Consider the following 17318-nt stretch of genomic DNA (forward strand, 5'->3'; position numbering starts at 1 on the left):
ACGTTTGCGCTTGCGCGTCACTGGCCGCGCAGTTACGTTTGAAAGCTGCAAGCACGTCTAGACGGTCTGTGGTGGCTTTAGGTTCCATCCTTGCTTGGTAAAGTTCTGTAACGGTAAGATATCCCGGTATTTCACCAGCCCAGAAATATGTTAGGATAAGGTTTCAGTGATTCGTCCTGGTCTTCCGAAGATGGCTGAGAAGTTAATATTTGCTGATGGAATTAGCTAACTTTATCGTTAGCAGCCTGTACATTAGCACGCTACAGCTAATATTAGCTGGGTGACTGGCAGCTGTAGGAGATTCTGGTCACTGAAGTTTGGATTTCCACACCGGTTTAAATGATAATGTTTTATTATACGCTTGCACTACGACCTTTAAAAGGTACACCATTAAGACACAATTGAACATTGCATTCGACCCTGTATTTGGGACACCCAGAAGGCCATGTGCTTATATTCAAACTCAGAACATTTAGCAGGTTAGCTAATATTTTAACACTGTATGAGCGGAACAGAAATTTTGTCAGATTGTCAGCTGTGGAAATAACACATAAAGGACCCGCAATGCAAGACGAGAATAACATCATTAAGCAGCTGAACTCATTTTGAACAGGGAACTACATGTTTCAACTTTACACGCCGGTGCACATATCAGATTTGAGTTTGGTAAAAATAAACATTTCCAACTTCCCTCTCTTCCGCCGAAAAAGTAACGAATAAATATGGAATTCCAGAGCATTTTATCAGTTCTGTTCAATATTGACAGATTGATGAAGCAAACACTGCTCGCTTCATTTTGCACTATTTTAGTATTTGCATGCGTCAAACATTTGCAGACTGTTTTAGGTCCTGTGCACCCAGACGTCACACCATGCATATTTGTTCTGTCCATTCTATATGTTACCGAAATGAAAATACCATCTATATAACAATTAAGGTTGCAATAAACCAAATTCCTATTAAAATGACACATAAACATCTTACTTACAAACATGACAAAATATGATTTGAACTACCCTAGTATATTATGAAGCATTTAATAATCAATATGAGCCTTTACTTAAAAATTACATTAACAAAATATTTTAAGACTGGTTCCTCTGCTTATTTCCAGTAAATCCTTGCTTTTTTTACATTTTTTTGTTTTGCTTTGTGTGTTTTCACACTACTACATTGGCAGTTGGTAAATATGCTGTTATATAGACTTGCCCTGTTTGTAATACTCCATCAACTAAGTGTTTACAGTGTTTCGCCTTAATAAAAAAAACGTACAGGAGAAATATTCAAGAAATGAGAAGCTTGTCTTCCATGTAAAAAAAAACTGATTAAATTCACAATTCTCTGAATGAGCAAACAGGCTGATAACTTGAGATTTACATTCTCCTATTTTCATGTTATCTAGCATAAAAAAATAGTACAATAGTGAAAGCTGACTTCAAATGACCTTTCATCTACAGGCTGCATTGTAATGACAGTATTAGTCTAATGAAGTGCATGTTTTTAGTATGTATTTTAGTGTTTAAAATGTAGTGTGTTTTAGTTAGTATATGGTCTATCTTTATGTAATTCAAGTGTTTTTTGCTGTTAGCTGTAAGCATGGAGCTGAATGATGCTAACCTGCAAACCCTGACAGAGTTTTTGAGGAAAACATTGGACCCAGATCCAACAGTCAGGCGTCCAGGTAGGTCTTCTTTCACTGACCTTTGCCTTTGGTATTATAAAGTGATGTTGGAGGGAGTGGGGATACTCTTGTGAAGTATTTACTTGATGTATTTTATTTTATTTTTCTTGTATGAACCACAATAGAAATTGACGCAAGTGCTTTGTCATACCACCTGATTTTTTTCTTTTTTTTTTCCTATTTGTTTGTTCGTTTTCTCAGCTGAAAAGTTTCTCGAGTCGGTGGAAGGAAACCAGAACTACCCCTTGTTACTTCTCACTTTGCTGGAGAAATCTCAAGACAACGTGATCCGTGTCTGTGCTGCTGTTACCTTCAAGAACTACATAAAAAGAAACTGGAGAATTGTGAGTCAGCTCAGCCGCTTGAGTATTATAACAGCCCGTTTGTTGTTTCGTAACAGAACTTTCTAAAGCCATAACAGGGCTCTAGAGTGCTAATGTCTCTGGTGCGACAGAAACAATCTGAGGTCCCGTTGGTGTCAGCAGTCAGAGTAAAAATATAAGTCTCTGTGACGTGGAAAATCTCCATTTGAGTGGCGGGCAGCAGCATGTTTTCATTAGTTGTATAAGTTGTACATCGCCTGTGCAATAAAATTACAGAAAAGTTCAGTTTGTTGCCTGTATAATTATTTTTCCACCGCACGGTTTTATAGAATCTGTAAGCAATCTCAAAAATATACATACAGTCTTTTACCTACACCATTTAATACCCATTAAAACATGTAGTTCACAACATTTCTTTGCAGTTATTGGTGAATAAAGTAATTCGATTTGTTTCTCCAAGGTTGAAGACGAACCAAACAAAATCTCAGACGCCGACCGAACAGCGATCAAAGCGAACATTGTAAATCTGATGCTGAGCAGCCCAGAGCAGATCCAGAAACAGGTAAAATGATCGCCTGTTGCCTTAACTTGACAATCTAATCTAATCCGAACATCTGCAGTGATTTGTGTTACCGTTGTTTTTGTGCTTGATGTACCGGATGCAGCTGAGTGACGCCATCAGCATCATAGGAAGAGAAGATTTTCCTCAGAAATGGCCGGACCTTCTGACAGAGATGGTGACCCGCTTCAGAAGCGGAGACTTCCACGTCATCAACGGCGTTCTCCGTACCGCACATTCCCTCTTCAAGAGGTAAGCCCTTCACTTCCTAAATATAAAGTTTCAAGTGGAGACGATTTCTGCTTGGAAAAGTAAAAAGAAACTGTTTTCGCTGCCAAGGTACCGCCACGAGTTTAAGTCCAACGAGCTTTGGACCGAGATTAAACTCGTACTGGACACGTTTGCCCTTCCTCTGACGGAGCTCTTCAAGGTTTGCAACCTCACTGCTTTTCTGATTCAACAGTCTTACAAACAGGCTGCTTCTGTTTTCCAAAGTTAAAATAAAATACTTTGTAGTCAGGAGTTCACAAACGCGTCTGTTTGATTGTTCCAGGCCACCATCGAGTTGTGTCAAACTCACGCCAACGATGCCAACGCCCTGAAGGTCCTCTTCTCGTCCCTAACACTCATTTCAAAGCTTTTCTACAGTCTTAACTTCCAGGTCAGTTTTATGTTTTTGTTTTTTTTTTGTTTTTTCTTTTGCTTTGACTTGTTTAATAACTTTAGTGTTTTTCTAGAGCTATTTGTCTCTTGAACACAGAAAATGGCATTTCTGCCTTTAAAATTTCATGTTTTAAACATAAAATTAATTTCTTGTTCTTAAATAAAAATCTAGTGCCTCAACAGTCTTATTTTTTGCATTTTGCTATGTTCCAATCACATTTCAATGCAGTCTTATTGGGATTCTATGTGATGGACAAACAAAGTAGAAAGTAGGAGAACAAGAAATTGTAGTCAATATTTCATAGAACCAGTTTCAGCTGTCTGAAAATGTTCTCCATTCTTCTTTGCAAAAAAACATCAAAATCTGTCACTGGAGAGAGAACATCGGACTTTCTGCAATTTTCTAGTCTTGCCATAGAACCTAAATTGAATTTAGATTCTAGGCCTTTCTAAGATGTTAATACACTTTCATTTAAGCAAATTTATTATACGTCTAGCTGTGTGTTGAGTCGTCACTCTGTCTCGTCTCTTGTGACTGAATAGAAATGCCAAAAGTTTTGGATTAATAAATAAATACACTGTGTATCGCTTTACTTCACACTTACAATTTTGCACTACTTTGTGTCTATAATTTAAAATCCCAATAAGGAACAAAAGCATTACCTTGTTGCATGACAAAATGTGAGAAAATTTGAAATGGTGTGAATGTTTTTCCAAGCTACTGTAGTTTATTTCTATGCTTTCTTTAATTGTACGTAATGTGAAAATGACACAGGTCCTCTGCATGCTATTAATGTCCTCCATGTTATTCTAACAGGACCTTCCAGAGTTCTTTGAGGACAACATGGAAACCTGGATGACCAATTTCCACGGCCTTCTGACTCTGGACAATAAGCTTTTACAAACAGATGTGTGTTGTCCTCTCTGTTATACGGCCGTAAACTTAAGATTTTAAAAAGCTCTGTTTTGGTCAAACCTTCATATATTTATTTAATTTGCCTCCCAACACTTAGGATGAGGAGGAGGCCGGTCTCCTGGAGCTGCTGAAGTCTCAGATCTGTGACAACGCGGCTCTTTACGCTCAAAAGTACGACGAGGAATTTCAGCCGTACCTGCCACGCTTTGTTACTGCTATCTGGAACCTTCTGGTCTCCACCGGCCAGGAAGTCAAATATGACCTGGTGAGACTGCTGGGCTCTCTATTACACTACCTGACATGCATATGTGAATTTTTCACTCTCTGTTCGTGCACAAACAATAATATATGCAATTCCTTGCAGCTTGTTAGCAATGCTATTCAGTTTTTAGCGTCCGTGTGTGAAAGGCCGCATTACAAGCATCTATTTGAGGACCAGAATACGCTCACCAGCATTTGTGAGAAGGTCATTGTGCCCAACATGGAGTTCAGAAGTAGGTGCTCAGATGACATCTGCTGCCTTGAATTCTGGCCTGGATCTGTGCTGATGTGGCGCTGACCAGACTGCCGTCTCCTGTCTGTCTTCAGGTGCAGATGAGGAGGCTTTTGAAGATAACTCAGAGGAATACATTCGGAGAGATCTTGAAGGATCTGGTAAAGATTAGGATGGTTTAAATCACATTTTTAAAATGAATTTTCTTAATGGAAATATAAACATACCGAACACTCTTATTCTGAGGTTCTCTTCATTAAAGTCATGTCTTTGTGTGACTGAAGGTGAGCAGTGGACCCTGGCCTTTTTTATTTTTCACCGGAGAGTTGTCTGTTGTAGAGACAACAGAAAATGCAAATATCTATTGGGTGGCGTTTCCAAAGCAGCCAATCCAGGAGCAACATTCGTTTACCTTGGCATTGATTGGTTGCATCCTAAGAGCAGAGATAAGGAAGATTGTGCATAATATCTTCCCTAGTAGTCTTAAGATGGATTATATTGTGGGTATTAATGTGTATTAACGTATATTTGGTGTATATATGCAGTTACAAGCATTTTGTCTTATTCAGGGGTCTGAAATATTTCTTAACTTCAGCTATTCATGGGGAGTTGTATCCCTGTGAATGTATCTGTACTGTTTGAGGCCAGCATGTGCTATCTTTACTAGACGTTGTTAAAACAGTTTGTTTTTATACTTTGATTTCTTTACGGAAATCTGCATTGTCACTTTTTTTTTCTCTCTCTCTCTCTCTCCTCAGACATCGACACCCGTCGCAGGGCTGCATGCGACTTGGTGAGGGGTCTCTGTAAGTTCTTCGAGGGGCCGGTCACGGCCATCTTCTCTGGCTATGTGAACTCGATGCTGTCAGAATATGCCAAGAACCCCGGACAGAACTGGAAGCACAAAGACGCAGCCATCTACCTGGTGACATCGCTGGCCTCCAAAGCCCAGACACAGAAGGTGGGTTCACGTCTAAAACCTGAAATGTGTTGGGGGGGCCCTTTATAGGTGTAAAGGGTGAATCATATTTTTATTTATTTGATTGATGTTTTGTTTTTTAACAGCATGGTATAACACAAGCCAACGAACTGGTGAATCTGACTGAATTCTTTGTGAACCATATTCTCCCAGATTTAAAATCATCCAATGGTAAGACTTTTCTTGGTTTGTATGCAGTTAATACTAATAATCTATTTCCTACGTATAGATGTGAAGTTGTAATAGACAGCCTAAAGTCCTTAAGGGAAATACTTGTTGGGGGAGGAAAGCACGTAAAATAAGAAAAGCTAATCCAGCAGGTTTATAGGAGCTTGTAAACTACAGAGAGTCTACAAAGTGTAACGTAGCATTACTGTAAAGTCAATCTGTTGCACTGCTTTGTTCTCATCTGACAACTTTCCACAAGAAAGCTTGACTGCATGCGTCCAGAGTTGCAGCATAGTGGCACTCTAGTAACAGAGACTCTTGTCTCACAAGTATTTTTCCACCATTGAGCTGAATGATGCGAACATCCCATCCTTAACTCGGACGACTTTGTAGTTTCTCTGAAGTTTCATGGCTGCAGAAACCATTACTGACATAATCGAATCTGAAAACATAAAACAGAGCTGTTTGATAAACTGTTTTATGCTTATAATCTCATTATAGTTAATGAGTTCCCAGTGCTGAAAGCAGACGCGATCAAGTATGTTATGATTTTCAGAAGTAAGGTAAGGTTTGTTTTTTTTTTCCTCCTGAACTTGTTTAATGTTTGAAATTAAAAGTTAATTTCTCACTAACGGCTCGTCTTGTTTTTCTCTCTTCAGCTTCCTAAGGAGCAGTTACTGCAGGCAGTTCCTCTCCTCATAACGCATCTGCAGGCGGAGAGCACAGTCGAACACACTTACGCTGCTCACGCTTTGGAGAGGCTGTTCACAATGAGAGGCCCCAACAATGCAACACTGTGAGTGTCAGTCGAGGTTTATTCTGAAAACTTGTTTGTGTTTGTCAGGCTTTAGATGACTATGGTTTTCCTGCACAGACGTCTAAATATCCCAAAACTAATAAATTATGCTGCCTGGTTTCAGTGTGTTGTTTCCTGAAGCAGCTCTACCGAGAGATTTCTCCGGGAATTCAGTATTTATTCATGATCATCTGTTTTCAGGATCACTTCAGCAGAGATGGCGCCTTTTACTGAACAGCTGCTCACCAACCTGTTCAAAGCACTCACTCTTCCAGGTTCTGCAGAAAACGAGTACATCATGAAAGGTAATATTTGTTTTTATTTACCAATCTTTTAAGTTAAAAGTTAGTTGCAAATTGAGATTTTTCCCTTTACCCCCTAAGCCATCATGCGCAGCTTCTCCCTGCTGCAGGAGGCCATCGTTCCTTACATTCCCACTCTGATTGGCCAGCTCACTCACAAGTTGCTCTTAGTCAGCAAGGTAACTATTGTATTGATCTAGAATAGTCATAGTTCTCTTGCGAGGTATATTCATTCACATAGATGTTTTACTTTCTCCCAGAATCCCAGCAAGCCTCACTTTAACCACTACCTGTTCGAGTCTCTGTGCCTGTCTGTGCGGATCACCTGCAAGGCCAACCCGACCACCGTCAGCAGCTTCGAGGAAGCACTCTTCCCCGTCTTCACAGAAATCCTTCAGAACGACGTCCAAGGTACATTTTGGGTTCGGCTTCTGAGGGAAATTTAAAAAAAAAACAACCTACAAACCTCTTGACGTGTTCATGAAGCAAGTCGACGGACTGTGCTCTGTTTTGTTTTGCAGAGTTTCTTCCGTATGTGTTCCAGGTGATGTCTCTCCTCCTGGAGATCCACTCCAACTCTATTCCTGCTTCCTACATGGCTCTGTTCCCCCACCTGCTGCAGCCCGTCCTGTGGGAACGCACGGGGAACATCCCTCCTCTTGTGCGTCTGCTGCAAGCTTTTCTTGAGAAGGGAGGAGCCTCTATTGCTGCTTCTGCTGCTGATAAAATTGTAAGTCAGTCAAATGTTTTTTGTGATGTAATGAATACAGGAGCTTCCAATTGCTCTTGCCGTCATGCTCGACTACAATGAAAGTGATGGATGCTGCTGCTATAATGTTTTATTTTTTAAAACGTGGATTATTTATTTCCCTTTCTCCATGTGTAAATACATTTATTCTCCCGTTTCTTTCCCTCCCAGCCCGGCTTGCTTGGAGTTTTCCAGAAGCTCATTGCTTCCAAAGCCAACGACCATCAAGGCTTTTACCTTCTCAACAGCATCATAGAGAACATGCCCCCGTGAGTTCTTCGCAGTTCCTTTAGCAGCTTTTAATCAATAAAGTATTGCCAAATTAATATCTATACTAAACTAAATGTTCTTTTTTGTGTTGCTTCACCAGCGAGTCGATTACTCAGTACAGGAAACAGATCTTCATTTTGCTCTTCCAGCGACTCCAGAGCTCTAAAACTACAAAGTTTATCAAAAGTTAGTACAATCTTTTTATTAACAGTTTTTTTAGCACTCTTTTGACTTTTTTTTTGGTATTATTCACAATCTAATAAGCATTGAAAAACGTTAATTTTTTTCAACTTGGCCAGGATTTGCTTTAAGTTATTATATTTTAAGATCGTCCTTATTGTGCAGAGTGTAGTAGGGGAGATTTGTTGTTGATCTAAAATAATAGATGTGATTTCAGGGTTTCCCCCAGTGTATTATAAGCCTGGCGGCCCGCCATGCTTTACTAGCCCCGCCGCCAGGCTAAGTGTTGCTTGTTTACGTTTCTAGGAAAGGAGAAAAAAAAAATCGTTTTTTATTTTTATTTTGTTGTTTTTTAAAACCGGGCTTCAAGCGTCTCTTTTGCTCTTAGCATTTCACTAGCAGAGCAGATTTATCCTTAAGGATAGGTTTATAATAGATAGGTTTATAGTTTATGCATTTAAAAGCCTACAGCGCGCGGACCAATCACACAGCTGGCGCCTCTGCGCTTTGCCTCACGCTGCCGCTGCTTTACCTCAGCGGGATCGCACGCTGCTGCCTCCTTTCACTCAAAATGGACACAGGCTGACCTGTATGGATATTTACATAAACCTACTGTGAGGAATTATGATCCTTTGGAGAACTCTAGGTAAGAGTTTAAAACCCGCCGCGTTAGCTCTGGTTGCGCAGCTCAATGTGAACCGCAGGAATAACTTGTAGCGAATTCAGAGGCGCGTTGCGGAGCGGTGAGAATGATTTATCTTTGTGAATGAACAATTATATGCGGCGTTTACATCTCAACACACTGCCCAGCGTGTGGCTCTGTGTCTGTCTTCCCTGTAAAGTTTATGTCTGTGGTCCCGGTTGGCCGGAGCGTTTGTGGATAACAAGCAGCGCTAACCTGATCATGCAGGTTCAGCCCGGTGAGGAGCTTTAACGCTCTCTCCTCGGAGTCACGCATCACGCTGATTTTATATTATTTTATTATTTTTAATATTATTTTTCCGGTTACACGATGCATCAAACCATATCAAATGCGTTGTCTACTTAGAGTTAATGCGTGCGGCCGCACGGAGATCTGAGAAACTCGTCCCATAAACTGGACCAACCAGAATATTTTCTGTGACGCTTATTAAAAACTTAACAGACACGAAATGAAAGAGCTTCTAAAGCCACATTAGCAGTATTGAATTAAATCTCCTGTTTGCTGCGCATCTCTGCGCAGTGCAGCAGATTACCTCATCATGCAGGCCCGGTCCAAGGCTGCATGAGGCCTGGAGCAGATTCTGACTTTGGGGCCCCTTTTGTTGCTAAAAACATCAGCACCTCTAACAGCTTCTGTGTTAGATTTAGTGAAATATGGGAGAAGGGAGTAGTTTAATTGGCCAGCCTAAAAAGCAATAAGTTATAATCACAGTTTACTAAATTGTATTTGTAAATTCAAAGATTAAACTCACAGCATCAGATTGTTGCTATGGTAACAAAACAATCTAACTATGAATATTGTTCTTTGAAGTTTTACAAAGTAAACTCCTTAAAATCTTGCATTTAAATGTTAAACAATTTAAAATCATTTAAGTTATGTATGCTGAAATTGAATCAAGTTTAACAGCATTGATAATCTCAATAAACAAGTGTTACATTTATGTATGTGTGGTCTGTTTTAAAATATTAGCATTTATGGGGCCCCTGAAGCTCTTGGGGGCCTGATGGAGCTGATGACTTAATTTGGATTAAACAGAAGTGCAAATTTGTTGTTTTTAGACTAGTTGTGGGTTTAAATAGCATTTCACTCGAGATCTTTTCCCGTAACATATAATTACACAGTAATACTTTTACATTTCCTGTCAACTTAACATCTTTTAAAACAAAACACGGTGGACCGCCTCGACGGCCCGACCACCAGGCTTAGCAAGTTTTCTGGGGGAAACCCTGGATTTGCAGGAGCAGCAGAGATTCATCACACGCTGTCCTTATAGAGCATTATTCTATAGTCATGCAAAATGCAAAGCAACGGAAAACGATTTCCATAGGTCTTGACAGTTATATAAAGAGTGGCGCTACTTTATTGTCTTGTTTTACAATTTTTTTTTTTTTTTTTTTTTTTTTGTAGTTTTATGAGATGAACCGTTTTGGGATTTAAGGATTTAAGGGTAAATAGTACATGTTTGTTTTACCAAACCAAAACACAAAATGCTACGGTTCACTGAAGAAATGGGGATGCTCATGACAACTACTGGTATAAAAACTGAAATATAAAGACAACTAAACTATATGCATAGGTCTGAAAACCTACATTTAACATTTCTGTCATGCCTGTATAAGTGCAAGTGGATGAAGGTCAGTCTTGTAGCTAGATTTTAAATGCAGTTCATTTTTCCAATCAGGGATATTGACCCAAACGGCTTAAAAGCTCATGTTTTTCTTTTTTCTGTGTCAAAGGTTTCTTAGTGTTCGTCAACTTATATTGTGTCAAATACGGAGCGATTGCTCTTCAGGAGATTTTTGACAGCATCCAGCCAAAGTACGTACTCATCTTTTTGTTTGCGTTTCTAAGAGTTTGTCACTTTACAGCTGAGCCAATATTTAATTACCCTCATACAATACATCAAAAAGCTTTTTGTGTCAGTATTAATTGGATAACTTTCACTTTGTCTTGATTATGTCATAGTAATATCTGCTGTCTATGAATCTCTTTTACTGTCTTTTACTAGTAAATGTTATGCTTTTTTTTTTTGGTCTACATGTTTTTACTGAGTCTCTCTGTTTTTGTGTCAAACTCTTAACCTGTTTGAACTGCAGGATGTTTGGGATGGTGTTGGAAAAAATCATTATTCCAGAGGTTCAGAAAGTGTCTGGAACTGTTGAGAAGAAGATCTGCGCCGTCGGCATCACAAAGATCCTCACAGAGTGTCCGGCCATGATGGACACAGAGTACACCAAGCTCTGGTAAGAACCAAAGAAACGCTGACGGGCTCAGCCTGTCCATAATGAACACCAGACATGGTCACAGTTATAATTGGCTTCTAATGAACTTCCTGGTTCTGCATTAAAGGCAGATTCCAAGAAAAATGGCTCATTTGACTGTCAAAAAGATGAATTTGGAGTTGAAGCCGATTCTCTCCTCAGGACCCCGCTGCTCCAGGCTCTGATTGGTCTGTTTGAGTTGCCAGAAGACGACAGCATCCCAGACGACGAGCATTTCATAGACATAGAAGACACGCCCGGCTACCAGACGGCCTTCTCGCAGCTGGCCTTTGCTGGGAGGAAGGAACACGACCCGATCGGAGACGCAGTCGGAAACCCCAAAATCCTGCTGGCCCAGTCGCTCCACAAGCTTTCTACTGCCTGTCCTGGAAGGGTAAGTTCAGATCCATCCAAAGTTTCTACATGAAAAACATGTAGAAAATCTGGAATGAGAACGTAACAAATAGCTAATGTGTTCCAAAATTCTTCCAGAATGAAAATTGAGCAAATGTCGCCACCTTGTGTTCGTTTTTCCGCAGGTTCCCTCGATGCTGAACACTAGTCTGAACGCGGAGGCCCTGAAGTTCCTGCATGGATATTTGCAGGGAGCTTCTGTGCAGCTGGTTTGAAACCGAGGATATGGGGACGTCTCGGTCGGAGGCCACCGTTCACTGCAGCCACGGTGGCCCCAGAGTAACATGACTGGTCGACTTCAGCTGAATAAATGACTCCATAGTTGTGATGGATTAACAGGAGGAAAATAACCTGCATTTTGCCTGAATAAAGGTAGTCTTCTGATAAAACGTTTTAAGTGTTTTTAAAGACATGACCAAATGCTGGCAAAGCAAAACTTATTCTCCTTGGTCATTCAAAAGAATTTGGATTGGTAGAGATACAGAACTGGAGGGATTTCTTTACCAGTTTGGTTTGTTTCAATTAGTTTTGGTCCTGGTGTCTTCAGTCTGTGGCTCGAGCATCTAACTCACATTTCTGTTGCATGTTTCCCTCAAATGTCGCATTGTCCTTTTCCCCCCCTGCACTGTTTCTTAATGTGAATAAAGACACTTCTATACATCCGTCACCGCTGCTGTTTTACTTTGAAACTTTCAGTGTTGACGGTTTAAATGCACTAAAAAAAAAAGCTAATTGCATGGTGATGGATAAAATGACTGCATTGCATACATTTTGACTTGTACAGCGAGTGCACTTTACATTTATTCTGATTTTGTTTGAGCATCATGGGGTTCAGGAGCTTTTAGCTTGTAATCATTTGGGTAATTTTTTTTGCTACTAGGTCAGATAAGTACAAATATTTAACTTGCCACAATCTACAGTGAATAAAGTGGCAAGTAGTAAAAAGTATTTCCACTGCTCTTTGAACTGTAGCAAAAAATTTCTTGTTTCACACAATTTGGGCTGTTCTGATTTTGACACTGATCCAAAATGATTCAAGTTGCCCTTTCAGCAAAAAAGGATTTGCAAAGTATTAGGTGAATAACTGGCACATGAAAATATTGGACTTAAAAAAAAAAAAGTCAGTGGGATAATGAGTTACTGCATTAAAAGTAGACTTTATTTTGAAACTTTATACAAATCTTTTTTTGGATACACCATTATGAAACAAAAGCCTTTGGCGTGTGCATCAGTACATTGAAAAACACCATTGTTAAAGTCTCAGGAAGCCTGGCTCTCTCCGCATGAGGTCTTCGTCTCGGCGTTCTTGATGAAGGGCAGCATGCACTTATCGCCTCCCATGAAGCGATACACTACAACGTTGGCCTCCCAAGGCAACAATCTGCAAAAACTTAAATCAGCATCCAACCCAAACAGTCGTGCTCACTGATGAAGGCTCATAGCTACTCACGCTCTTGCGATGAAGGGGACGTAAATAATGCGAGGAATGCAGATCATTTCCTGATCGGCCAGGATGGCTTTCATGGATCGCTGGACCGTATAGAGAGGCTCAAGTGGAGGAATCAGCTTCCGAATCTCTTTCCTGGGAAATGCGTACGAATTAAAGAAGCTGAAATTAAAAAGGTACATTTCTCCACTGCGATCGGTCAGATGCATTGAAGCTTCTCACCTGATCTCGCAGCCTGAAAACATCCCCGTGTCCACGATGTAGGGGCACACCAGCGTGGTTTTGATGCCGTCGTTGTTTTCTACTCGCAGCTCGTGTGCCAGAGACTCGTGGAAGCCAACAGCACCAAACTTACTGGCACAGTAATCCTGCAAGAGAGTGAAATTGCTCAGGTCCATGATTGCCTTTACCGGTAAAGCTTCATTTTTTTTGACATCGAATCATGCAGCACACCTCCACACATGCTGTGGTGAACAGTCCAAGAGCACTAGCAACAGTGACAATATGGCCGTGGTTTCTGACTTTCATCTGAGGCAGGAAGGCTTTTGTAGTCTGGTGAAGAAGATGCGACAAAGGTTAACATTACAGTACAGAGAATATAAAGCCTGCCCTTAAGCCGAATCATTTTTACAGGGATTTGCTTCAATGTATGAAATTTACACAATGATCAAGAACCTAGTGACACGATTTAAAGCAGTCCATTGAGGGCTGATGTCCAAAACTAAGTTTTAGCCTGGTTTGTCCATTCTATGAGTTTTATAGGTCTTCTATCCACTTTTGTCATGCATCAGTAACACTAGCAGAGCAACGAGTCAACATGTTAGCAATTCCTTTCATTGGAAGGAAGTCCAACACCATTTAGTCCCTCTGCACCAAACTTTACGTTTTGCAAAGTGCAGGTACTGTTCTCCAGACAGAGACTCTCCTCAACACCAGTTCAGTGCCAAATTGTTTTACGCCAATGCATTCGATCTTGTGAAGCCAATCAGCTTGCCATGTTAAATCGGAAGCTTAAGGAAAGGCAGAATCGCATGTTCAAGGTGCTTTTCTTTCTCTTATAGGATGACTAAATCATCTCTTCAATTATATGCGTTCTTTATAAAAAGAGTCAGAACTTAATTAACTGGACTTTATTTTACGACCAGGACATGCTGTGCGATAAACCCGCGGTACAGGCTGATCCGATCCCTTTCACGCTCTGCTGCACAAACGCCTAACCCCAGCCTCCGGGTCAGCGAGTGTCTGTTACATAATACACATCAGGCCGTGTTCGCTCTGAATGAAGTTTCGCGGAGTTGCGCGGGTGTTTGCGTAAAAGACGCAAGCTCGCTTACCCAAAACAGCGCGTGGCAGTTCACCAGCAGAGTCCTCTCCAGAAGCTCGTCCGGACACTCCAGCAGCCTCCGTCCGGCCACCACACCGGCGTTGTTGACCAGGATGGAGACATCCCCGACCTCCGCTCTCACCTTCTCCGCAGCGTCATAGACGCTCTGGCGCTTGGACAGGTCCACCGTGTAGGCGCGTACTTCCACGCCCTGCTTCCGAGCCATTTGCGCGGTCCGCTCGTTGGCAACCGTGTCGCAGTCCCACAGGACGAGGCGCGCCCCCTCTTTGGCGAACTCCAGGGCGAAGAGGCGACCCAGAACCCCCCCGGCTCCCGTGATCAGACACAGCTCTCCGTCGACGGACTTCGGCCTGGGATGGAAGACGACGCGCACCACGGCGCGAAGGATGTAGTAGGTGACATCGATGAGCATCAGCAGCAGTTCCACGATGAGGAGCATGATGCTGCAGTTCAGTCGGCTCCCACAGCAGGAGTTAATAAACCCACAAAAAAAAAAAAAGCCTAAATGGAGTTTAGCAGGTTTTCTGCGTGACGTGGGTTAGGATGGCCACTTTATATAACGTGGGCGCGCAGGATTAGAAGAGTGACTGATGAAGGGCTTTTAGTCTGACGGCCCGACTGTGAGCACATTCATAACTCCACCATGGGCTGCGAGGCTGAAACAGATTAAGAAGGTCAATCAAAGCAAACATCTAGAAAAAAAAATACTTCAAAGGTCAAATAACTCAGTTCAGTTGACTTAAAACAGAAACAGTCACTGTTCAAGAAATAAAGAACCACGTACAATTTTATTGTATCCTACAATAAATTTTACCGTCTTGCAGAAGTGTCCATACTCCTTGAACTTGTGTTTTTTTTCAAGCTACAGTTTGAAACTTCTTTGCATTTTATTGCGATTTTGACGTGAAAGAGCAACAAAGTGGGAAAGGTAAAAGACCATGAGCTGAAGAAAAAACTAAAAACTATGGCATAAGTTCTTTAGTTCAACCATTTTCTGTTGTTACTGCAAGCGTTGGCCTCAGCCACACGGTAAAGTCAGTCCACACACTCACCTCATTAGTTTTGCTATGCAGTTAGACATGCATTCAAGGGATGCAATTCATTCATTTCTCCTCTTAAATCTAACAAAGATATGATGAAGCACACATTTTTTTCAAATATTTAATTATAATTATTATTATTTTTTTTTGTTACCTGGTTTGGGGAGTTGCTTGCTGTCCAGATTAAAGGTGTGGCCGAGGCCAGAGGGCTTTCAAAGCACAGGACCAACCATGTGTGTGTCAGAAAGGGGGTGTTTTAGGTTTAATTAGAATATTTGCTCCTCAGTTAGCATTGATGTTTACTTTTGTTTCCCCAAGGCACACTGCCCTGCATGTTTTAGGTAGTCCCTTCCTTCAGCCCAGCTGATTTCAATCGACTGATTAACAGGCCTTTTTTTTCTCGTTGAACTGCAATCAGCTGAATCAATCAGGCACATTGAAGCAGGGAAACCTCTAAAACATGTAGGACTGTGGGCCTTGAGGACCAGGGTTGGGGAAACACTCATATAAGTTGCCCTTCTGTTGTTTTGCGGGGTTAGTTTTGGGAGATGAGGTGTGAATACTTTGTTTGCTCAGTTAGTAGAGTCATTTCTTTCTGAGAACAGCTATGCTTAGTTGACATTTTTAATTTGCCCATTTACTGTATTTTGAACTTTGAAGACATTTTTTTCCTGTGTCCTCTGTGCCTCACAAGCTTTTCTCAGGAATGTTCCAGCTCTCCACATCTTGCTGATGTAGTCAAAGTCCAGTCAGACTGGAGGGAATGTGTGCATAATCTTCAAATGTCACAGATTCTCAGTTGGATTGATGTCTGGACTTTGACTGGACCATTCAAACACATGGATATGTTTTGGTTTAAGCCACTTTTGGTAGTTGTACTGTTGGGAGGTCAGCATCCTCCCTCATCTCAGTTTTTTGCAGCCTCTAACTGACTTTCTTATATTGCTGCCCTGTCTTTAGCCCCATACACCTTCCCATCAGCTCTGTCCGATTTTCTGTCTCCTTTGAAAGAACTCAGGACTTTCTCGCTGCAAGATCTTCCTCACATCTTACATTGTTCAGATAAAATACCAATAAGAACCATTAATGTTTGCGTTTATAGCTTTTACAGAGTTGTAGGTTATGTGTCAGCGATAAACGACCTTCAGACATTCAATTTATCCGGATCTGAAAGTTATTCCTGATCTCCGATGTCGACTATCCCACTCTGAGCAAAATGTTAAATGTCTAAGCTGCTCAACATCTGAGCACAAATCTGTCTTAGCAAATTTTTAAAGCACATTTTAACAATCACTCCTTCACTTCTGTGGACTTGGCATCTAATACTTCATCACATTTCTTTTTTACATTGTCTTTATATTGTTGCACAACATTTTCACTGTTACTCCTCGATATATTGTTTGCATCTCATTAGAAAAAGTGAAAAGTCTTATGTTTAATTGAATAAAAACACAGCAAAGCTGCATACAAAGATGAATAATCGTTTGGCACTACAAAGAAATAGTACTTTACTGTCAGCAATTTCAGAGACTTTATTAACAATATCTAAAGGGAAATATTTTTTGTAATTTTATCACACAAGGGATTACATTTCACACAATTTTTCAGCTCCATAAATTGATTAAACAGTTGATCTAGCTCTTTATGGAAAATCCCTCTGGAGCAGGCTTGTGAACCTGTATGTCATTCACACATTTTTAAAATTACTTAACTTTAAAAAAACTACTGACATGGATGTTTAAGACTTACAGATTAAGAAAAAAAAATCCCACTGTAATGCATAGATCTATGACTTAATAAAACTTAATGTAACATAAACACAGTTAACAATCATTTTAAGGAATTACTTGCACACTACATATTTAATAATACATTTAGTAAGTTATTAACACATTTAAATATCTAATGTCTTTTTAAGGCAACCTATGACTGCAGTAATTAGGTTAAATCAATGATGCAAAGCTTTAAACATATGACAAATGTACATTTTAATTACTTATTTCCAAATTCAATGTACATACTCTACTTAA

General features: G+C 40.5%; 3 protein-coding genes across 6 annotated transcripts in view; 1 reads left to right on the forward strand and 2 right to left on the reverse strand.

Annotated features, from left to right (window-relative positions):
* The first annotated feature begins 4 nt into the window (after nucleotides 1-4).
* Nucleotides 5-12123, forward strand: cse1l (CSE1 chromosome segregation 1-like (yeast)). Of its 2 annotated transcripts, none has more exons than XM_007570400.1 (25): nucleotides 5-113; nucleotides 1589-1681; nucleotides 1883-2025; nucleotides 2465-2566; nucleotides 2670-2815; nucleotides 2903-2993; nucleotides 3117-3224; nucleotides 4044-4136; nucleotides 4240-4407; nucleotides 4507-4636; nucleotides 4731-4796; nucleotides 5394-5596; nucleotides 5701-5785; nucleotides 6284-6345; nucleotides 6442-6578; nucleotides 6780-6883; nucleotides 6962-7059; nucleotides 7141-7291; nucleotides 7402-7610; nucleotides 7800-7897; nucleotides 7999-8084; nucleotides 10518-10599; nucleotides 10878-11024; nucleotides 11205-11436; nucleotides 11582-12123. In XM_007570400.1, the coding sequence occupies exons 2-25, from the start codon at nucleotides 1597-1599 to the stop codon at nucleotides 11669-11671; spliced, it is 2916 nt and encodes a 971-aa protein (XP_007570462.1). In that variant the 5' UTR covers nucleotides 5-113; nucleotides 1589-1596; the 3' UTR covers nucleotides 11672-12123. The 2 variants fall into 2 exon arrangements, with proteins under 2 accessions (XP_007570462.1, XP_016536354.1); XM_016680868.1 differs by lacking the exon at nucleotides 5-113 and adding an exon at nucleotides 362-382.
* LOC103150690 (potassium voltage-gated channel subfamily B member 1) overlaps nucleotides 5815-17318 on the reverse strand; it is a 55831-nt gene continuing 44327 nt past the window's right edge. Inside the window, exon 4 of the transcript XR_001664527.1 lies at nucleotides 5815-5826. The gene's annotated coding sequence lies outside the window, so the exon portion shown is untranslated. The remainder of the gene's footprint in view (nucleotides 5827-17318) is intronic.
* Nucleotides 12593-15550, reverse strand: rdh20 (retinol dehydrogenase 20). Of its 3 annotated transcripts, none has more exons than XM_007570401.2 (6): nucleotides 15443-15548; nucleotides 14238-14904; nucleotides 13357-13455; nucleotides 13126-13271; nucleotides 12907-13038; nucleotides 12593-12837 (listed from the first exon to the last, which is right to left on the reverse strand). In XM_007570401.2, exons 2-6 carry the CDS (start codon nucleotides 14685-14687, stop codon nucleotides 12717-12719), a joined length of 948 nt encoding a protein of 315 aa, XP_007570463.1. In that variant the 5' UTR covers nucleotides 14688-14904; nucleotides 15443-15548; the 3' UTR covers nucleotides 12593-12716. The 3 variants fall into 3 exon arrangements, with proteins under 3 accessions (XP_007570463.1, XP_007570464.1, XP_007570465.1); XM_007570402.2 differs by lacking the exon at nucleotides 15443-15548 and adding an exon at nucleotides 15301-15369; XM_007570403.2 differs by lacking the exon at nucleotides 13357-13455 and having other exon boundaries at nucleotides 15443-15550.

Source organism: Poecilia formosa, unplaced genomic scaffold, assembly GCF_000485575.1.
Source record: "Poecilia formosa unplaced genomic scaffold, Poecilia_formosa-5.1.2 Scaffold260, whole genome shotgun sequence".
Taxonomy (NCBI): domain Eukaryota; kingdom Metazoa; phylum Chordata; class Actinopteri; order Cyprinodontiformes; family Poeciliidae; genus Poecilia; species Poecilia formosa.

Coding starts and splice junctions, on each gene's coding strand:
- cse1l (XM_007570400.1), top strand. CDS start 1,597: ATGGAGCTGAATGATGCTAACCTGCAAACCCTGACAGAGTTTTTGAGG. Junction 4,637..4,730: donor GCCCAACATGGAGTTCAGAA/GTAGGTGCTCAG, acceptor GTCTGTCTTCAG/GTGCAGATGAGGAGGCTTTT. Junction 6,346..6,441: donor TTATGATTTTCAGAAGTAAG/GTAAGGTTTGTT, acceptor TTCTCTCTTCAG/CTTCCTAAGGAGCAGTTACT.
- rdh20 (XM_007570401.2), bottom strand. CDS start 14,687: ATGCTCCTCATCGTGGAACTGCTGCTGATGCTCATCGATGTCACCTAC. Junction 13,456..14,237: donor ACTGCCACGCGCTGTTTTGG/GTAAGCGAGCTT, acceptor CTTCTTCACCAG/ACTACAAAAGCCTTCCTGCC. Junction 13,272..13,356: donor TCACCACAGCATGTGTGGAG/GTGTGCTGCATG, acceptor ACTCTCTTGCAG/GATTACTGTGCCAGTAAGTT.